The sequence below is a fragment of the Olea europaea genome, unplaced genomic scaffold (genome assembly GCF_002742605.1).
Source record: "Olea europaea var. sylvestris unplaced genomic scaffold, O_europaea_v1 scaffold2134, whole genome shotgun sequence".
Lineage (NCBI taxonomy): Eukaryota > Viridiplantae > Streptophyta > Magnoliopsida > Lamiales > Oleaceae > Olea > Olea europaea.
The window spans coordinates 75,646-93,452 of record NW_019239307.1 but is presented as its reverse complement, the minus strand read 5'-3'; the positions used below and the strand labels follow the sequence as shown (position 1 = coordinate 93,452).

The following is a 17,807-nucleotide window of genomic DNA, read 5'->3' as shown; positions in this document are numbered from 1 at the left end:
CTTAAAACATGGCCAAATTCCCTTTTTTCATTCCACATATTGATTTTGAACAATTCACAACACCTCTTGTATCTACTCGATATTCGCCCCACAACCCATCTCCGTAAATTCCCGTTTAACTGGTCCATTAGAGCTCAGTAACGAATGGTACACCATTTCTAAGATATCCGGGATAAAAATGTGCCAGGCTTATCGTATTCAGCATTCGTTTGATGCGATTTCTACTATCCCCACGAATTTATATGGCCAAATGATAACTTCCACCTTGAAAATTCCCATGTTTTACCTGCATTGTTGCGCATGTTTCACGAAGCAAAGGTAAAGAACTTGGAGAAAGTGGTGGTGGCGGGGAAGTGGGAAGCCGTTAAGAGAGTTTCTGCACGTGGATGATTTCGCGGATGCTCTGGTGTTTTTGATGGAGAAGTATTGTTACAACCCATATTATTTAGTCAAAAGTCAAGAGTTGAATTTTCAAAGTCAAAGTCACATAGGGACTTAAATGAAATAAATAATTTTATTGGGACTTAAATTGACTAAAATCTTTTATTGGGATTTATTTTACAATTTGCAATATATTAGGGTAAAATTGGATACAATTTAAAGTTGGGAATTTACTTATATATTTTGGAAGTTTATGGTTAAATGTGATATAAAAAAATGGAGTTGAAGGACTTAAATTGCTAAAGTTGGTGTTATGGAGGGAATGTGGCAATTATACAATAATTAGCCCCTTTTTTTAATATATCAATCCATCAAATAAATAGAAAAAATCTGGAACCGGCTGAGAGAAGAAGAAATCGGCAAAAAGAAAAAGGAAAGAAAAAGGGAAAGAAAGGAGGGAAGAAAAGGAGAAAAAGGAAAAAGGAAGAAGAAGAAGAAGAAGAAAGGAAAGAGGTAGTTCAAGGTCTATTTCCATTTTTCCTTTCTCTTTATTTCCTTCAAGTGGTAGATAAATTTTATGTTAAAATTCTAGGGTTTTATTTTGACTCGAAATTTTCAGATTTTTGAGATGAATACTGCTTGGAGCTCAAGTTATTGATTCTTGAATTTCTATCTACACTAAAGTAAGGAGATATCAAATTTTTTGGGCAAACCCTAGTTTTTAAATTTGATGATTGAGCATGGATTATTTGTGGAAATGATTACATTAATGGAATTGTTCACTTGAAAGAATGATTTTGGGGAACGATAGATATATTAATTTGGTTGTAGTATGATTGCTAGTTTTTCACTAGAATGAAAGGGATAAATATTGCTATGATTGGAATGAAGTTAAATTTGGATGTGGTATATAATTGTGAAGGTATTAGAAAGTGGAAATTAGCTCCAATTGATTAAAGGAAATTTAGGAAAATTTCGCAAGTCTCGGGGATTTAAGTTTAATTATTATATCATTAGAGTTAAGAGGTTTCTTTATTTTAATAGTGATTAAATTAGTTATTTTATAACGTATTTCAGGTGGTAACAAAGAAATTGGAAAAGCTTACTGACTGGCCCAATCTGTAACTCGTATTGAGTGAGTGGATGAAAATTAATTTTTCAGCAATAAGTATTTATTCAATTTATATTAAATCAAAAAATTTATTATTTCATACAGTTGATTTGATAGCATGATTTTCAGAATAAAGTTGATTTATAAACGGTTGTTTTTAAAGTTTGATCCAGTTCAGTTAAATCATTTCATTAGCATGTTTTATCGATATTACGTATTTTAGAATATTTAAAGTTATTTCTAAAAACCACCAGAAAGTACCCAGGTGATTTGACCCCAGTCTGCACTGGTGTGAATGTGTTTCCACAGTGTATGACCAGTTATGGTGATTTTACCCACTCGGCACTATTGTGAATGTGTTTCCATAGTGTATGACCAGAAATACAGAATTTCAGCTTTGCGCGCATATGACCAAAATTTAAGAATTACAGAATCGAATAGCTCTGCCATGTATATTGGTACTAACTGATACATGAGTAAGGTTATTCCGGGTATTTTTTTGGTGTGATTTTCAATTGCAGTTCGTCAGTTTTCAGATTATAGAATTTAGTCATTTCAATTTAAAGAATAAATGTTTTAGCTTATAGTGCAATAAAAGAAAATTTTTATTATATACCAATTTTCAGAAAGTTGCCATATCTAGAAAATATTTATTTACTTACGAAATATCCAATCACTGAGTTATAGGCTCACATTTTTATCACAATTTCTCTTATCAGATACTAGCTGAGTTGAGCACTACTGGGCCAGTTGATTTATCGAGTTGAGCCATAGATTGTCAAGCATTGTATGACTCATCTTATCAGTTTAATAGTTCATATTTTGAGATAGACACCTCTTTTGGTCAGAAATTAGTTCCATGTTTTGGGCCTGCTATGTCTTGTATATATTATGTATTTTGGGTACTGTGATTTATAAATTGTTGCAAATGTCGAATTGCCAGTGTTGTATTTGAATAGTTGATATTCTGTGGGTCAGTGTATCCTATTTTAAACTATATGTATCTGTTTGGGATATTGGATTATATATTTCAGGTGGTTTTAGTTCATATTTCAGGGGGAACTCTACCAAAAATTTTACAAAGTATATAACAGTCAAAACAAGTTAAAGTTGCCTTGATGGTGGGCTCGACACTTAGCTGGTATCTATCATCGGCACAAGACACGTGTCAGGTCTATTAGGATGATTCGGGATGGGTCATATCAATTGGTATCAGAGCCGGGTTATAGAGTCGACTTACACTACATTAGTTTGAATTTGTTCTGATCATATTATACATGTTTTGTAATTGAAAGTCATGGCTCGTGGTGGTAAGACTCGCAGACTCCATGAAGTACCGCCTCAGCCACAAGTTGCCCCTTCTAAAGATGATGGTAGAGTTGAACAATCAGTACATCAAACTCATGAGCAGACATGACAAGGTGATGTAGCTTAACCACTGTTGTTGCTTCTGCTTTATGCAGTTCTGATAAAGAATATAGCATAGAGCGAGCAACAAAATTAAGAGCTAAAGTGTTCACAGGCGCTGTTGATCCAGCAGAAGTCGAATCTTGGTTGGTAAGAATTGAAAGAGTATTTGATGTTATGGATTTTTCGGTGATCGAAAATTACATTTGGCAACATTCTTGTTAGAAGGAGATGCTTATGATTGGTGGAGATCAGTACAGAGTAAATATGTTGATCCTTCTGTGATCACATGGGTGGATTTTAAAGAAGATTTTAATGAGTATTATTGCCCCCGTTCATATAAGAATGACAAACAGAATGAATTCTTGAAACTAGTTCAGACATCCACAATGGCTGATTATTAGAAAAAGTTCGTAGAATTATCAAAGTATGTTGCGGCCCTTGTAGCCGATGAAGTTGATAAGTGCAGAAGGTTTGAACATGGCTTGAGAGAAGAAATTAGATCTGTGGTAACTGCAATAGGGTATGAGAATTTTGGTAAACTTGTAGAAGCAGCGATGCGAATGGAGAAAAGTCTTTCAGAACGACAAAAAAGTCAGCAACTAATGAGGTCTGGAGTTGGTGGTAGTCATCAGTGGGCAGGAGTCTCAAAGAATAGACCACCGAGAAGAGATCATAGAGGAGGTGGATTAGGTGTTTCCATATCTGGCAGCTTCAAATCCAGATCTCATGGCAGTCAGAGATCTGTGCAGCAGCCAAGGAGTAGTCATTTTCAAACACAAGGATCTTCCCAGAGATCATTTACTTCTAGGCAGGGTGATAGCTCCAGTGTTGCCAAGTTTCCTCAGTGTCAGTCTTGTGGGATATTTTACCCTGGTGAGTGCCTTAAGGGTGTTGGTGTTTGTTACCACTGTGGTTATGGGGAGAGAGTGTCCAGTTTGTTTTCAGCAGGGTGGTGTATCACAAGGGACATCTTTACAATCAGGTGTTGGAATTTCCAGATAGAACCAGAACCAGTTGGCAGGTAAAGCAGGTACCACTAGTGCTATTCAGTTAGATGTTGGCAATTAGGGATGGTAATCGGGTTCGTCGGCTCGGGCCGCTCGTGGCTCGGCTTGGGAAAAGCCCGAATCGACTCGGCTCGGGGCTTGGCCTCAAGGCTCGGTAGACCCGAGCCTAGGCTCGGGCCGAGCCCCATTTTGGGGACACGGGCTTTGCCCGAGTCGGCTCGTGACCTCACGAGCTTTTCTTAAAAAAAAATAAAATTAGGCTGCCTATTTTTAGGTAGCGAACTGCTGCCTACTGCTACCTTTTAAGGCAGCAGTTTAGCAAAAAAAAGAAGGGGAGAAAACGAGTCTGCCCGGCTCGACCCTCAAAAAAGTCTGAGCAAAAGCTCGGGCCGAGCCTTTTTTTTGGCCGAGCACTCGAGCCCGCAAAAAACCTCGGCCATTTTAACCGGGCCGAGCCCGAGCCAAAACTTCAGGCTCTCGAGCCGGCTCAGCCCGGGTCGTTTACATCCCTATTGGCAGTAGTGGTTCTAAACAGAAAGGTCAGGCAGGACGTCCCAATAATCAAGAAAGAGTGTTTGCAGTGACTCAGCATGATGCCGAGGGATCCCTAGATGCCCAAATGTAGTCATGGGTATGTTATCTATTTTTGACAAAAATGCTCGTTCTTTAATTGATTCTAGTGCTACACATTCATTTATATCACATGCATCTGCTATTAATGCGGACCATATGTCAGAACCATTAGACAGTGATTTAATGGTAGCTACACCAGTAGGAGATTCACTTTTAGCCAATAGAGTATACAAGGATTGCATGATTAGAGTGAATGATCATGAGTTGAAAGCTAATTTGATTCTACTTGATATTTATGATTTTGATGTGATATTGGGCATGGATTTCATAGCTGCAAATCATGCTTCAGTTGATTGCTTTCGCAAAGAGGTGGTGTTCAAAAGGCCAAAAGAGCCTGGAATTATTTTTAGTGGTGAACGAAGAATATTACCTTCATGTCTTATTTCTGCACTTGATGCTGGGAGATTGCTTAGAAAAGGCTGTTCTGCGTATTTGGCTCATGTGATTGACACCCAAATTACTAAGTTGAAACTTGATTATATACCTGTGGTAAGAGATTTCCCGATATTTTTCCTGAAGATCTTCTAGGGTTGCCTCCAGATAGAGAAATTGAGTTTACCATTGACTTGATCTTAGGGACTACCCCTATTTTGCAGACACCTTATAGAATGACTCCAGTAGAGTTAAAGGAATTGAAAGTTCAGTTGCAAGATTTAGTTGATAAAGGTTTTATTAGACCCAACGTATCTCCATGGGGAGCACCAATCTTATTTGTAAAGAAGAAAGATGGCACAATGCGATTGTGTATTAACTATAAACAGCTGAATCAAGTGACTATTCGCAATAAGTATCCTTTGCCTCGTATTGATGATTTGTTTGACCAACTTCGAGGTGCTATAGTATTTTCTAATATTGATCTGTGCTCAGGGTACCATCAACTCAAAATTAGGGATGTTGATGCGTAGAAAATTACTTTTAGGTCACAGTATAGCCATTATGAGTTTCTAGTGATGCCGTTTGGGTTGACTAATGCCCCGGCAGCATTTGTGGACTTGATGAATAGGGTGCTTCACCCATATTTAGACAAATTTGTGATTGTTTTCATTGATGAGATATTAATTTATTCTCGTAGTCGTGATGAGCATCCTGAGTATTTGAGAATTATTTTACAGACTTTGCGAGATAAGCAGTTGTATGCTAAGTTTAGCAAATGTGAATTTTGGCTAGACAAAGTTGTATTTCTGGGTCATGTTATCTCATCAGAAGGTGCTTATGTAGATCCTCAGAAAATTGAAGCCATAATAAAATGGAAACGCCCTACTAATGTTACAAAAGTACAGAGTTTTCTTGGGTTAGCAAGATATTATCGTCGGTTCGTAGAGGATTTTTCCAAAATTGCTCTTCCTTTGACTAGTTTGATTCGAAAGAACATCAGGTTTGTGTGGCCTGAAAAATCTGAAAAGAGTTTTCAAGAGTTGAATACTTATTCTTCCATCTTCAGGTGATGAGTTCGTGATCTATAGTGATACTTCATGCCAAGGATTGGGTTGTGTTTTAATGCAGAATGGGAAAGTTGTAGCTTATGCTTCTAGACAATTAAAGAAGCATGAGTTAAATTACCCAACTCATGATTTGAAATTAGCTGCAATGGTGTTGGCATTAAAGATTTGGAGACACTACCTGTATGGTGAGAAATGTCAAATATTTACCGACCATAAAAGTCTAAAGTATATCTTTGATCAAAAGGAATTGAATCTAAGGCAGAGAAGATGGTTGGAATTGATAAAGGATTATGATTGTAAGATTGACTACCATCCAGGGAAAGCTAATATAGTTGCAAATGCTCTTGGTAGAAAGACTGATTCATCCTCTTTATCTAGTGCAGTATATGCTTCCTTGATTGGTGAGTTCAAGAAGTTGCACACTCAGTTGTCAGTTACTACTTCTAGGGTATTATTAGCTCATTTTCAAGTAAGGCCTTCTTTGATTGATAAGGTTAGAGAAGCTCAATCTCAAGACCTGGCATTGCGAACTTTGAAAGCAGAAGTTAGTATCGGGTTACGAACGAATTATGTTATTAGGAATGATGGTGCATTGGCTATGAGTAATAGATTATGTGCTCCAGATATTCCAGAATTGAAGAAGGAAATTTTAGAAGAGGCTCATAGTTCTGCTTATGCTAGGCATCCAGACAGTAGTAAAATGTATCATACATTGAAAGATCATAACTGGTGGCTTGGAATGAGAGAGAAATAGTAGATTTTGTATCCAAATGTCTTATCTGTCAGCAGGTAAAGCCAGTTCATCGAAAAATGACAGGACTTTTACAGTCATCGCCTATTCCAGAATGGAAATGGGAGCACATTACCATGGACTTTTTATTTGGTCTTCCTCGTACTCAGAATGGTCATGATGGAGTTTGGGTTATTGTAGATCGCTTGACCAAAACTGCTAGGTTCTTGCCAATCAAGTCTACTTATACTTTAAATAAGTTGGCAAAGTTGTATGTGGACGAGATAGTGAGCTTATATGGTACTCCATTATCTATTGTGTCTAATAGAGACCCTCGTTTTACATCTAAATTTTGGCCTAGTTTGTAGGAAGCCATAGGTACTAAACTACATTTCAGTACAGCTTTTCATCCTCAGACAGATGGCCAGTCATAGAGGATCATACAGACTCTTGAGAATATGTTGAGGGCTTGTGTTTTAGAGCTCAAAGGTAGTTGGGATACTCATCTATCATTGATGGAGTTTACTTACAATAACAGCTACCACTCCAGTATAGAAATGGCTCCTTTTGAAGCTTTATACGGTCAAAAGTATAGGACACCAATTTGTTGGGATGAAGCTGGTAAGAGAAAGTTAGTAGGGCCTGAATTGGTTGAAATGACATCTGAGGATGTGGAAATTGATAAAAGAAAAGTTGAAAGCAGCTCAGGATAGACAGAAAAGTTGTGCAGACAGACATAGGAAAGATCTTGAATTTGCAGTAGAAGATAAAGTTTTTTTTTTTTTAAAATTGTCTCCTTGGAAAGGGGTGTTGAGAATTGGCAAGCGAGGAAAGTTGAGTCCACGATACATTGGACCATATGAGATTACTGAGCGAATTGGTCCAGTTGCATATTGATTATATTTACCAACTGAATTATCTCAAATCCATGATGTTTTTCATATTTCCATGCTTCGCAAGTACGTTGCAGATCCCTCTCATGTTCTGGAATCTCAGCCAATTCAGTTGGAAGAGAATTTGACTTATATATAAGAGCCAGTGAAAATTTTAGACAAGAAAGTGCACATTCAGCGAAACAAGATAGTTTCACTTGTTAAGGTACTTTGGCAGAATCAGACAGTAGATGAGGCTACATGGGAGAATGAGGATCAAATGCGTGTTCAATATCCTCATCTATTCGTTACCTAATCAGATGCCAATTAAATTTCAAGGACGAAATTGTTTTAAGGAGGTAAGATTGTAACAACCCTTATTATTTAGTCAAAAGTCAAGAGTTGAATTTTTAAAGTCAAAGTCACATAGGGACTTAAATGAAATAAATGAATTTATTGGGATTTAAATTGACTAAAATCTTTTATTGGGGTCTATTTTACAATTGGCAATAAATGAGGGTAAAATTGGATAGAATTTAAAGTTGGAAATTTACTTATATATTTTGGAAGTTTATGGTTAAATGTGATATAAAAAAAAATGGAGTTGAAGGACTTAAATTGCTAAAGTTGGTGTTATGGAGGGCATGTGGCAATTATACAACAATTAGCCCCTTTTTTTTAATATATCAATCCTTAGGAAAAATCTGGAACCGGCAGAGAGAAGAAGAAATCGACAGAAAGAAAAAGGAAAGAAAAGAGGGAAGAAAAGGAGAAAAAGGAAGAAGAAGAAGAAAGGAAAGAGGTAGTTCAAGGTCTATTTCCATTTTTCCTTTTTCTTTATTTCCTTCAAGTGGCAGATAAATTTTATGTTAAGATTTTAGGGTTTTATTTTGGCTCGAAATTTTCAAATTTTTTATATGAATACTACTTGGAGTTCAAGTTATTGATTCTTGAATTTCCATCTACGCTAAGGTAAGGAGATATCAATTTTTTTGGGCAAACCCTAGTTTTTAAATTTGATGATTGAGCATGGATTATTTGTGGAAATGATTACATTAATGGAATTATTCACTTGGAAGAATGATTTTGGAGAACGACAGATATATTAATTTGGTTGTAGTATGATTGCTAGTTTTTCACTAGAATGAAAGAGATAAATATTGCTATGATTGGAATGAAGTTAAATTTGGATGTGGTATATAATTGTGAAGGTATTAGAAAGTGAAAATTAGCTCCAATTGATTAAAGGAAATTTAGGAAAATTTTGCAAGTCTCGGGGAATTTAGTTTAATTATTATATCATTAGAGATAAGAGGTTTCTTTATTTTAATAGTGATTAAATTAGTTATTTTGTAACGTATTTCAGGTGGTAACGAAGAAATTGAAAAGGCTTACCAATCAGCCTAGTCTGTAACTCGTTTTGAGTGAGTGGATGAAAATTAATTTTTCAGCAATAAGTATTTATTCAATTTATATTAAATCAGAAAATTTATTATTTCATACAGTTGATTTGATAGCATGATTTTCAGAATAAAGTTGATTTATAAACGGATGTTTTTAAAGTTTGATCCAGTTCAGTTAAATCTTTTCATTAGCATGTTTTATCGATATTACATATTTTAGAATATTTAAAGTTATTTCTAAAAACCACCAGAAAGTACCCAAGTGATTTGACCCCAGTATGTACTGCTGTGAATGTGTTTCCATAGTGTATGACCAGTTATGGTGATTTTACTTACTCTGCATTATTGTGAATGTGTTTCCATAGTGTATAAATAGAATTATAGAATTTCAACTCTGCACGCGTATGACCAGAATTTCAGAATTACAGAATCGAATAGCTCTGCCATGTATATCCGTACTAACTTATACATGAGTAAGGTTATTCCGGGTATTTTTTGTGTGATTTTCAGTAAATTGCAGTTCGTCAGTTTTCAGATTACAGAATTTAGTCATTTCAATTTAAAAAATAAATGCTTTAGCTTATAATACAATAAAAGAAAATTTTTATTATATACCAGTTTTCAGAAAGTTGTCATATCTAGAAAATATATATTTACTTACGAAATATCCACTCACCGAGTTATAGGCTCACATTTTTATCACAATTTCTCTTATCAGGTAGTAGTTGAGTTGAGCACTACTGGCCAGTTGATCTATCGAGTTGAGCCATAGATTGTCAAGCATTGTATGATTCATCTTATCAGTTTAATAGTTCATCTTTTGGGATAGCACCTTTTTTGATCAGAAATTAGTTCCATGTTTTGCGCCTGCTATGTCTTGTATATATTATACATTTTGGGTACTGTGGTTTATAAATTGTTGCAAATGTCGAATTGCCAGTGTTGTATTTGAATAGTTGATATTCTGTGGGCCATTGTACCCTATTTTAAACTATATGTATCTGTTTGGGATATTGGATTATATATTTCAGGTGGTTTTAGTCCATATTTCAAGGGAAACTCTGCCAAAATTTTTACAAAGCATATCACAGTCAAAACAGGTCAAAGTTGTCTTGATGGTGGGCCCGACACTTAGCTGGTATCTACCATCGATGCACGACACGTGTCGGGTTTATTAGGATGATTCGGGACGGATCGTATCAAGTATAGTGGGATGGAGCATGTGAATGTGGAGAGTGGGAAGGAGGTGAGCATAAAGGAGCTAGTAGAGTTGGTGAAGGAAGTAGTGGGATATGAAGGGGAGATCGTTCGGGACTCGACTAAGCTCGATGGCACTCCAAGAAAGCTCATGGATAGCTCAAAGCTTGCGGGTTTAGGGTGGGAACCGAAGGTCTCGCTCAAGGATGGGCTTATTGATACCTACAGAAGGTACTTGGAGAAGGTTTCCAACGAGCAATAATGCAGGTGACATTTTCAATTCTCCATTGTCATGTATAATGATTTTTTTTCCTCACAATTCATTCGGTAGAGTAGGTAATTATTAGCTTTGTGATGAGATCTTCTGCTGTGGATTAATTAGCATATTTATCCAATTATGTTGTTGAAGAAGAGAACTGTTGTTCTGGATTTCGTATTTAGTAAACTATACTAAAATAAAAATGAATCACATGATACTTGGCTTCGGCTATGTTCACATATTAACTTCTATGAAATTGTATAATCTAATTTCGTCTAGTGATACGATCATAGCTTAAGCTCTAAGGAATTTTGTATGGTCTAGTCAGTATAAATATTAGATTGATCTTCAGCATATGCGTCTTTCCACGGCTAATCCTAATTTGAATATGGCATGTTAAGAGGAGGTTCACATATCAGAATGACTTAACCAACAAAAATACTCAAGAAACTAAAAAACGAACAAAAATTGTAAAGAAGAAATTTCATTAAACTTTTGACCTAAGGCAATAACACTCAAAATACAAGTGCTTCCATCACAAGAAGGACCACTGGCAGAATGAACTAGAACCAAGTTGTAAAACTCTGGATTTTTGGCACTCAAACCATAACTGCACAAGATCACAGAAAACGCAGCCTTTTCTCAACAATCAAGTGTTCACACAATAACACACTACTCAACTCAAGTAGAAATCACTCAAGTTTACAACGGTTTTGAGAGAGTAACATAAAATCAAAAGAGAATTTTGATTTTCAGAGGGGAGAAGACGAAGAACACGATCGGCCAGAGAGAAAAGAAAAGTATCGAAGAAGAAAATCTCGCGTCTCAAACCCTAGGACGCCTTTTATAGGAGTCACCAAAAGGTCAGCCATCCAACGACAATGGGGTTGAAACATGGCATCATATCGAGGGTCCATTCACAGGGTAAAACACGGTTTTAACATAAACACACTTTTGCAACAAAACAAGCCAACAATTTTAACAAATCAGCAGGTCAACACGTCCAGTCAGCAAGGGTGATTTGCATCATTGTGCCATCCTTATTATATGTTCTAGCCTCTGAGGTAATGCTCATTGGTTATTGAACCGTTTCAAGAAATCGAGATGGTTCTTATCTGATTGATAGGACTGCAATTGCTGATTTATTAAGCTAAAGTGCTGATAAATATGTGAATCGGATATCAAATTATCAACTATAGGCCTAGCCGTTTGAATCATGCTTTTGCTTATTATGATGAAGTTGTGTCACTACTTTTTTAGTGAGTAAAAGGAGAAAAGGTAAGAAGGTTTATTAACCACTTTGGGACCTTGGGGTATGTTAACAGGGTATACAAATAAAACTTGATGATTCATTGTGATGAGGACATCCCAATTTCATTATTTTAGTTGGACGACATTTAATTATTTTAGTTGGACTTGGGTTATTTTATTTTATGGACTTGTGTAATGGGCTTGGCCCCATCTTTCAAGGTTTTTAGGTTTTCAGTATTTAAACCTATTTTTACATTGCAATTGGGATTGATGAATTTGATTGAATAAAAGTTGGCCTCTACAGCCCCCCGTTTTTCCTCTCTTCTTCTCCCCTCTGTCTCTGTGATTCTTTCTCCCCCTCCCCTCATCTCTTCTTGTTATCCTTATTATTGAATTATTCACCCTGCATCAAATTGGTATCAGAGCTAAACTTGAGAATTTTCACTGCATCAAAAAAAAATTTCCGGTTGTCCAATACTCATTAAACCCATAATAACCTTGCTGCAGAACCCAGTCTCTGCATATGTTCCTGTCAACAAACTAACACACTGCCAATATTAACCAAACCAAATCCACAACGCGACCCAATCTCCATTCAACCGAATTCTCAACCGCCGTCGACCGTGACCCAAGCCTCCCATCCCACTAGAACCCAACTCAAACTGCCGCCATAGTACCTTCATTCACTGCCGCGCCGCTCGCAACACCCAGAATTCCCCACCCCATGTCCGTCAATACCGCTCGTAACCAGCGCCACCACACCAACCACTGGCAGTGGCCTTTGCGACCCTAAGCAACGCCAGGTTCGTCTTCAGATCCTTCCACAGCGTTCTGACTGGCGATATTGCAGCGCCCGACTCTCCTCTTCAAGCCTGCGAACTGTGGGGTGAGCCAAAGCAGTGGGTCGAAGTCTGGGGGAGACGGTGGTTATTTTTAAAGTTTTGTTGTGTTTTAATGCTTTTATTTTATTTTGAACCTCAATTAGTCCCTCTTGTTTCATTTACATAAGGTTTATTTGATTTGTATTATTTAAAAAAAAAAGAAGAAAAAAAAGTCCAAAAAAAAAAGAGAAAAGAAAAGAAAAGAGCAAAAAAAAAAAAAATCGAGAATTTTGAGAATTTCCTGACATTATTTTACAAGTTTATTTTAGTTGACTGATCAGTACCGCACCTCGACGAACATGGAATTTTCTATCTTGGCATTTCAGAGCTTAATAGTTCAGAAAGTGGAGACATTCGACGATGGGACAACTCAGGCCAACTGAACTCAGGGAGTTCCTACTCCTATCTATTTTAGTTGACACTATTTCTTTGTTTTAGAATTGCATAAGTTAATTCTTTGTGTGCTAGCCCTTTGATAATTTTTCTTTGATAATTTTTGCCTTAAATCTAATTGATTGAAATTCACGAACTCACTCCCATTGCTTTCTCGTTTACCACACGTGACTAAACCGATCATTTGTACCTTTGCTTTTATTTTATTTGTATTAGTATTATTAGCTTGCGATCGGACCATACGTAATCCCATTTTTTTTAAGTTAACAAACAACAACAATAATAATAATAATAATAATAATAATAATAATAAAATTTCAGATTGCGAATCTACTTTTAGCACTTGTTGTTTTTGATCTCTATAGCGCACCTCACATAGCTAGTGTTACTGTGTATGCAATTGCGTAGTGGTCGAGTTACTGCGTCTAGTGCTAGTACCCTTGCCATGGACCCTTCCCACATTGAAGCTATCACCCGACAGTTGGCACAATTACAAAATCAATTAACGCCTGTCCAAACTGAGTTAGCCGTTACTCGTGAGGAGAATAGAGCCCTGACCGCTAGGGTAAACACTCTTGACCCAACCCAATACTCAACTTAAGCTAAAAATTCTGACGCTTCCATTAATAGACCTCATCGTCGTCCACAAGGTGGTCGACACCATGCTAGACATGATCGTAGGGAAGGAAATCAAACTCGTAGACGCGAGCGGGAATATCACCGTCATGGTACACTATCTCCCCCTCGCCACGAGGAGCGCCTCTTTCAAAATATTAAGTTAGATGCCCCTACATTTGATGGTTGTCTAGATCCTAGTGTATTCAATCAATGGGTTAGAGATATGAATCGTTTCTTTGCCTGGTATGGGGTCCCTGAAGATCGGAGGGTACAATTTGCCAGTTTGAAATTAACTGGCACAGCTCAATTGTTTTGGGAAAGTGTTGAGGACCTCCTAGAGAGGCGCCATGCTCCCCCTATTGGGAACTGGGACGAAATGAAGCACCGCCTTGAAGAAAAATATTTACCTCAATCTTACAAGGGCAACTTGCTGGATCAATGGAACGTACTTACGCAAGGCAGTCGACCTGTGACCGAATATGTTGCTCAATTTGACGAGTTTCGAATGAGATATCAGGTCGTTGAGGATGAAGTCATGACCTTGAGTAGGTTTAGGCAAGGCCTACGGGATGATCTTAGACATGAGCTTGTTCTTAGAGGTGTCACCACTCTTGACCACACCTACTCTTTCGTTCGGGATTACAAGTTAGTGACTAGGACACCGTACAGAAGTCGTAGTGACTCCCGCACTGCAACCTCCTCTGCATCCACTCCATCCCCTAAGTCTATTCTAGGACCTCCTCCTTCTAATACTACCCCTACATCCGATAGTAAAGGTAGAGGTTCTGAGGTTTCAAGAACGTCCTCTCCTTTGCAATGCTTCAACTGTAAAGGTTTTGGTCACATTGCTTCTAAGTGTCCTAGACGAGCCCTAGTTTTGAAAGAGCATGAAGGTATAGTTGACGAGCCACTAAAGGATCAGGTTTATAAGCCTAAGTTAGAAGAGTTTGATGACTTGGAGGATAGTGAAGATACCTTCTTGGGTTGTATTCAGGCTAGTCCCCTTATACCACAAACGCCTAGAGTCGGTGTCGTCCGTTGTACTCTTACCCAGCCTAGGGATACCGATGATTGGCGCCATCATGCCATCTTCCACACTTACATCAAGATTAATAATAAGAGATGTAAAGTTATCGTGGATAGTGGCAGCTGCATTAATGTGGTTTCGATGGCTTGTGTATCCCGTCTAGGGTTGAAGTCTGTTCCTCACCCTCAGCCATACAGCGTCTCTTGGGTTGATACCTCCTCCATAGCTGTCAAGAAGCGTTGTTTAGTCCCTATCCAGTTTCTCGAGTATAAGGACCATATATGGCGTGACGTCATTTCAATGGACGTCGGGCACATAATCTTGGGACGACCTTGGTTATTTGACCTAGATCTAACCATCTATGGTTGATCCAATTCCTGCTCCTTCGTGTTTAATGAAAGGAAGATTCACCTTAACCCACTGCCCCCAAAGCCTGTTGGCCCATTGGAAACGAAGAAAAGTGTGGAACGAAAGGGATTGCAATCATTAGTCCTGCGGAGTTTGTGCGTACACTTGTTGGTGACTCAGTTGTGTTCGCTTCGTGCAACTAATCTATATGCTAACGTCAAGAAGTGCTCTTTCTTCACCGACACAGTTGTTTTTCTGGGATTCATTATCTCTTCGACAGGGGTATCCGCTGACCCTGCTAAGGTTCAGGCGATCATTGACTGGCCTGAGCTTAAAGCTATTCATGACATCAGGAGCTTTCACGGCTTAGCTACATTTTACCGTCACTTTATTAAGGGGTTTAGCACTATTATGGCACCTATTACGGAGTGCATAAAGAAAGGGGAGTTTCATTGGACACAAGAGGCGGTTAAGGCCTTTAAGTTAGTCAAGAAGCGAATGACGGAGGCCCCTATCATGCGTCTTCCCAATTTTTCCAAAGTCTTTGAAGTTGAATGTGACGCCTCCGGGGTAGGTATAGGCAGAGTCTTAAGTCAGGATCGTCACCCTGTTGCCTACTTCAGTGAGAAGTTAAATGAAGCCAAACAGTGGTACTCAACTTATGATAAGGAATTGTATGCAGTGGTCCAGGCTTTGCGCTATTGGCGCCACTATTTATTACCCCAGGAATTTGTCCTTTATTCAGATCACGAGGCCCTCCGTTACCTCAACTCCCAGAAAAGATTAAGTTCTAGGCATGGTCGTTGGGTCGAATATTTGCAGGCCTATTCATTTGTTTTAAAACACAAGAAGGGCGTAGAAAACCAAGCAGCTGATGCATTAAGTCGTCGTATCTCCCTTTTGTCGATCATGAGTGTCAAGGTCATCGATTTTGAAAGACTTAAGGAGGATTACAAGGTATGTCCCGATTTTAAAGATATCTTTCTTGATTTACAAAGGAGACAATTAGGCACCACAGATGGCTTCCGACTTGAGGAGGGTTATCTCTTTAGGGCCAATAAATTGTGCATCCCTTGAACTTCAGTGCGAGATTTCATCGTGTGAAAAATTCATGCGGGAGGGTTAGCCGGTCACTTTGGATGTGATAAGACTATTGAGGAAGTTGAACGTCAATTCTATTGGCCTAGCTTGAAGAAAGACGTGGCTAAGATTGTTAGTACTTGTAACACTTGTCAATTGAGTAAGCAGAAGAAGCAAAACACAGGTCTATACACCCCCTCCCTGTCCCCAATTGTCCTTGGCAAGATATTAGTATGGATTTTGTGTTGGGACTTCCACGCACCCCAAAGAAGCATGATTCTATTTTTGTGGTTGTCGATCGCTTCTCAAAGATGGCTCATTTTATCCCCTGTAGCAAGACGTCGGATGCGTCCAAGGTTGCCATGTTATTCTTTAATGAAATTGTCAAATTGTATGGGCTTCCCAAAACCATCGTGTCTGATAGGGACGTTCGTTTCACTAGCCATTTTTGGAGAACTTTGTGGCATAAGATGGGTACCAAATTGAAATTTTCTACGGCCTACCACCCTCAGACTGACGGTCAAATTGAAGTAGTTAATCGAAGTCTTGGTAACCTATTACGTTGTCTGGTCCGGGAAAACTTTTGAAATTGGGATTTGATCCTTCCTGTAGCTCAAATTGCGTATAATAGCTCCATAAATCGTTCATTAAGTATGAGTCCATTTGAAGCCGTTCATGGGTACAGGCCTAGGAACCATTAGATCTCATCCCTATGTCTCCACAGGCTAGAGTGTCAGTATCAGCCGAAGCATTTGCACAACATCTTCGTGACTTGCATATTGAGATCAATAAACAACTTGAAACTAGTAATGCAAAATATAAACTCCAAGCTGATTTACACAAACGACCTATTGAGTTTAACATTGGGGATTACGTTATGGTTCACATTAGGCCAGAGCGGCGTCTACATGGACCCGCCTCCAAATTGCAAGCTCGTAGTGCTGGTCCTTTTAAAATTTTAAAGCAGATTGGTCCAAATGCCTATATTGTTGACATTCCACCACACCTTGGTTACCACTCTACTTTCAATGTTGAGGACCTTGTAGCTTATAAAGGCCATTTCATTCCCTCAGATGATCCTCTGTATCTTCTTTTGTGGACCTTGATCCTGATTCTTTGGCCCCTTCTAATCCACTACCACCTCTCACAGCACACAAATAAAAAATTGATACTATTTTAGATGAAGAAACTGTGTTCACTAATGGTGGAGAGGTTCGGCGCTTCCTTGTTCGTTGGGTTGGTCGACCAGATTGTGACTGTGCATGGATCTCCAGGGAGGCACTCCAGCAATTGGATCCAGATTTATTAGAGTTTTATCGGAGTCAGCAGGATCTTCATTGGTCCAGATCGCCTCCCAACCACCCGAGGGGAGTTGGTGAGGACACCACGTTCAGACCGCCACTGACGCATTTCTACGGACGCCGGAAGAAGCTTGTCCAACCACTCAGCTTATGGTTGGGAGATTGACGGAAGTCTATAGTAATATAGTCACTCGACAGGGTCGAGTTTTCTCTCCCACCCCGGAAGAATTGATGAGGACATCCCAATTTCATTATTTTAGTTGGACGACATTTAATTATTTTAGTTGGACTTTTATTTCTTAGTTGGACTTGGATTATTTTATTTTATGGACTTGTGTAATGGGCTTGGCCCCATCTTTCAGGATTTTTAGGTTTTCAGTATTTTCAGTATTTTTACATTCCATTTGGGATTGATGAATTTGATTGAATAAAAGTTGGCTTCTATAGCCCCCCCCCCCCCCCC

General features: G+C 38.4%; 1 protein-coding gene and 1 pseudogene across 1 annotated transcript; both read left to right on the top strand.

The window, feature by feature from the left end:
- The first annotated feature begins 70 nt into the window (after positions 1–70).
- Positions 71–10,508, top strand: LOC111380390 (annotated as a pseudogene).
- Positions 10,509–13,364: 2,856 nt separating this feature from the next.
- Positions 13,365–16,744, top strand: LOC111380384. Its single transcript, XM_023003928.1, has 6 exons — positions 13,365–13,492; positions 13,601–14,950; positions 15,017–15,920; positions 15,973–16,084; positions 16,212–16,592; positions 16,656–16,744. Exons 1-6 carry the CDS (start codon positions 13,365–13,367, stop codon positions 16,742–16,744), a joined length of 2,964 nt encoding a protein of 987 aa, XP_022859696.1.
- The last annotated feature ends 1,063 nt before the right edge of the window (positions 16,745–17,807 follow it).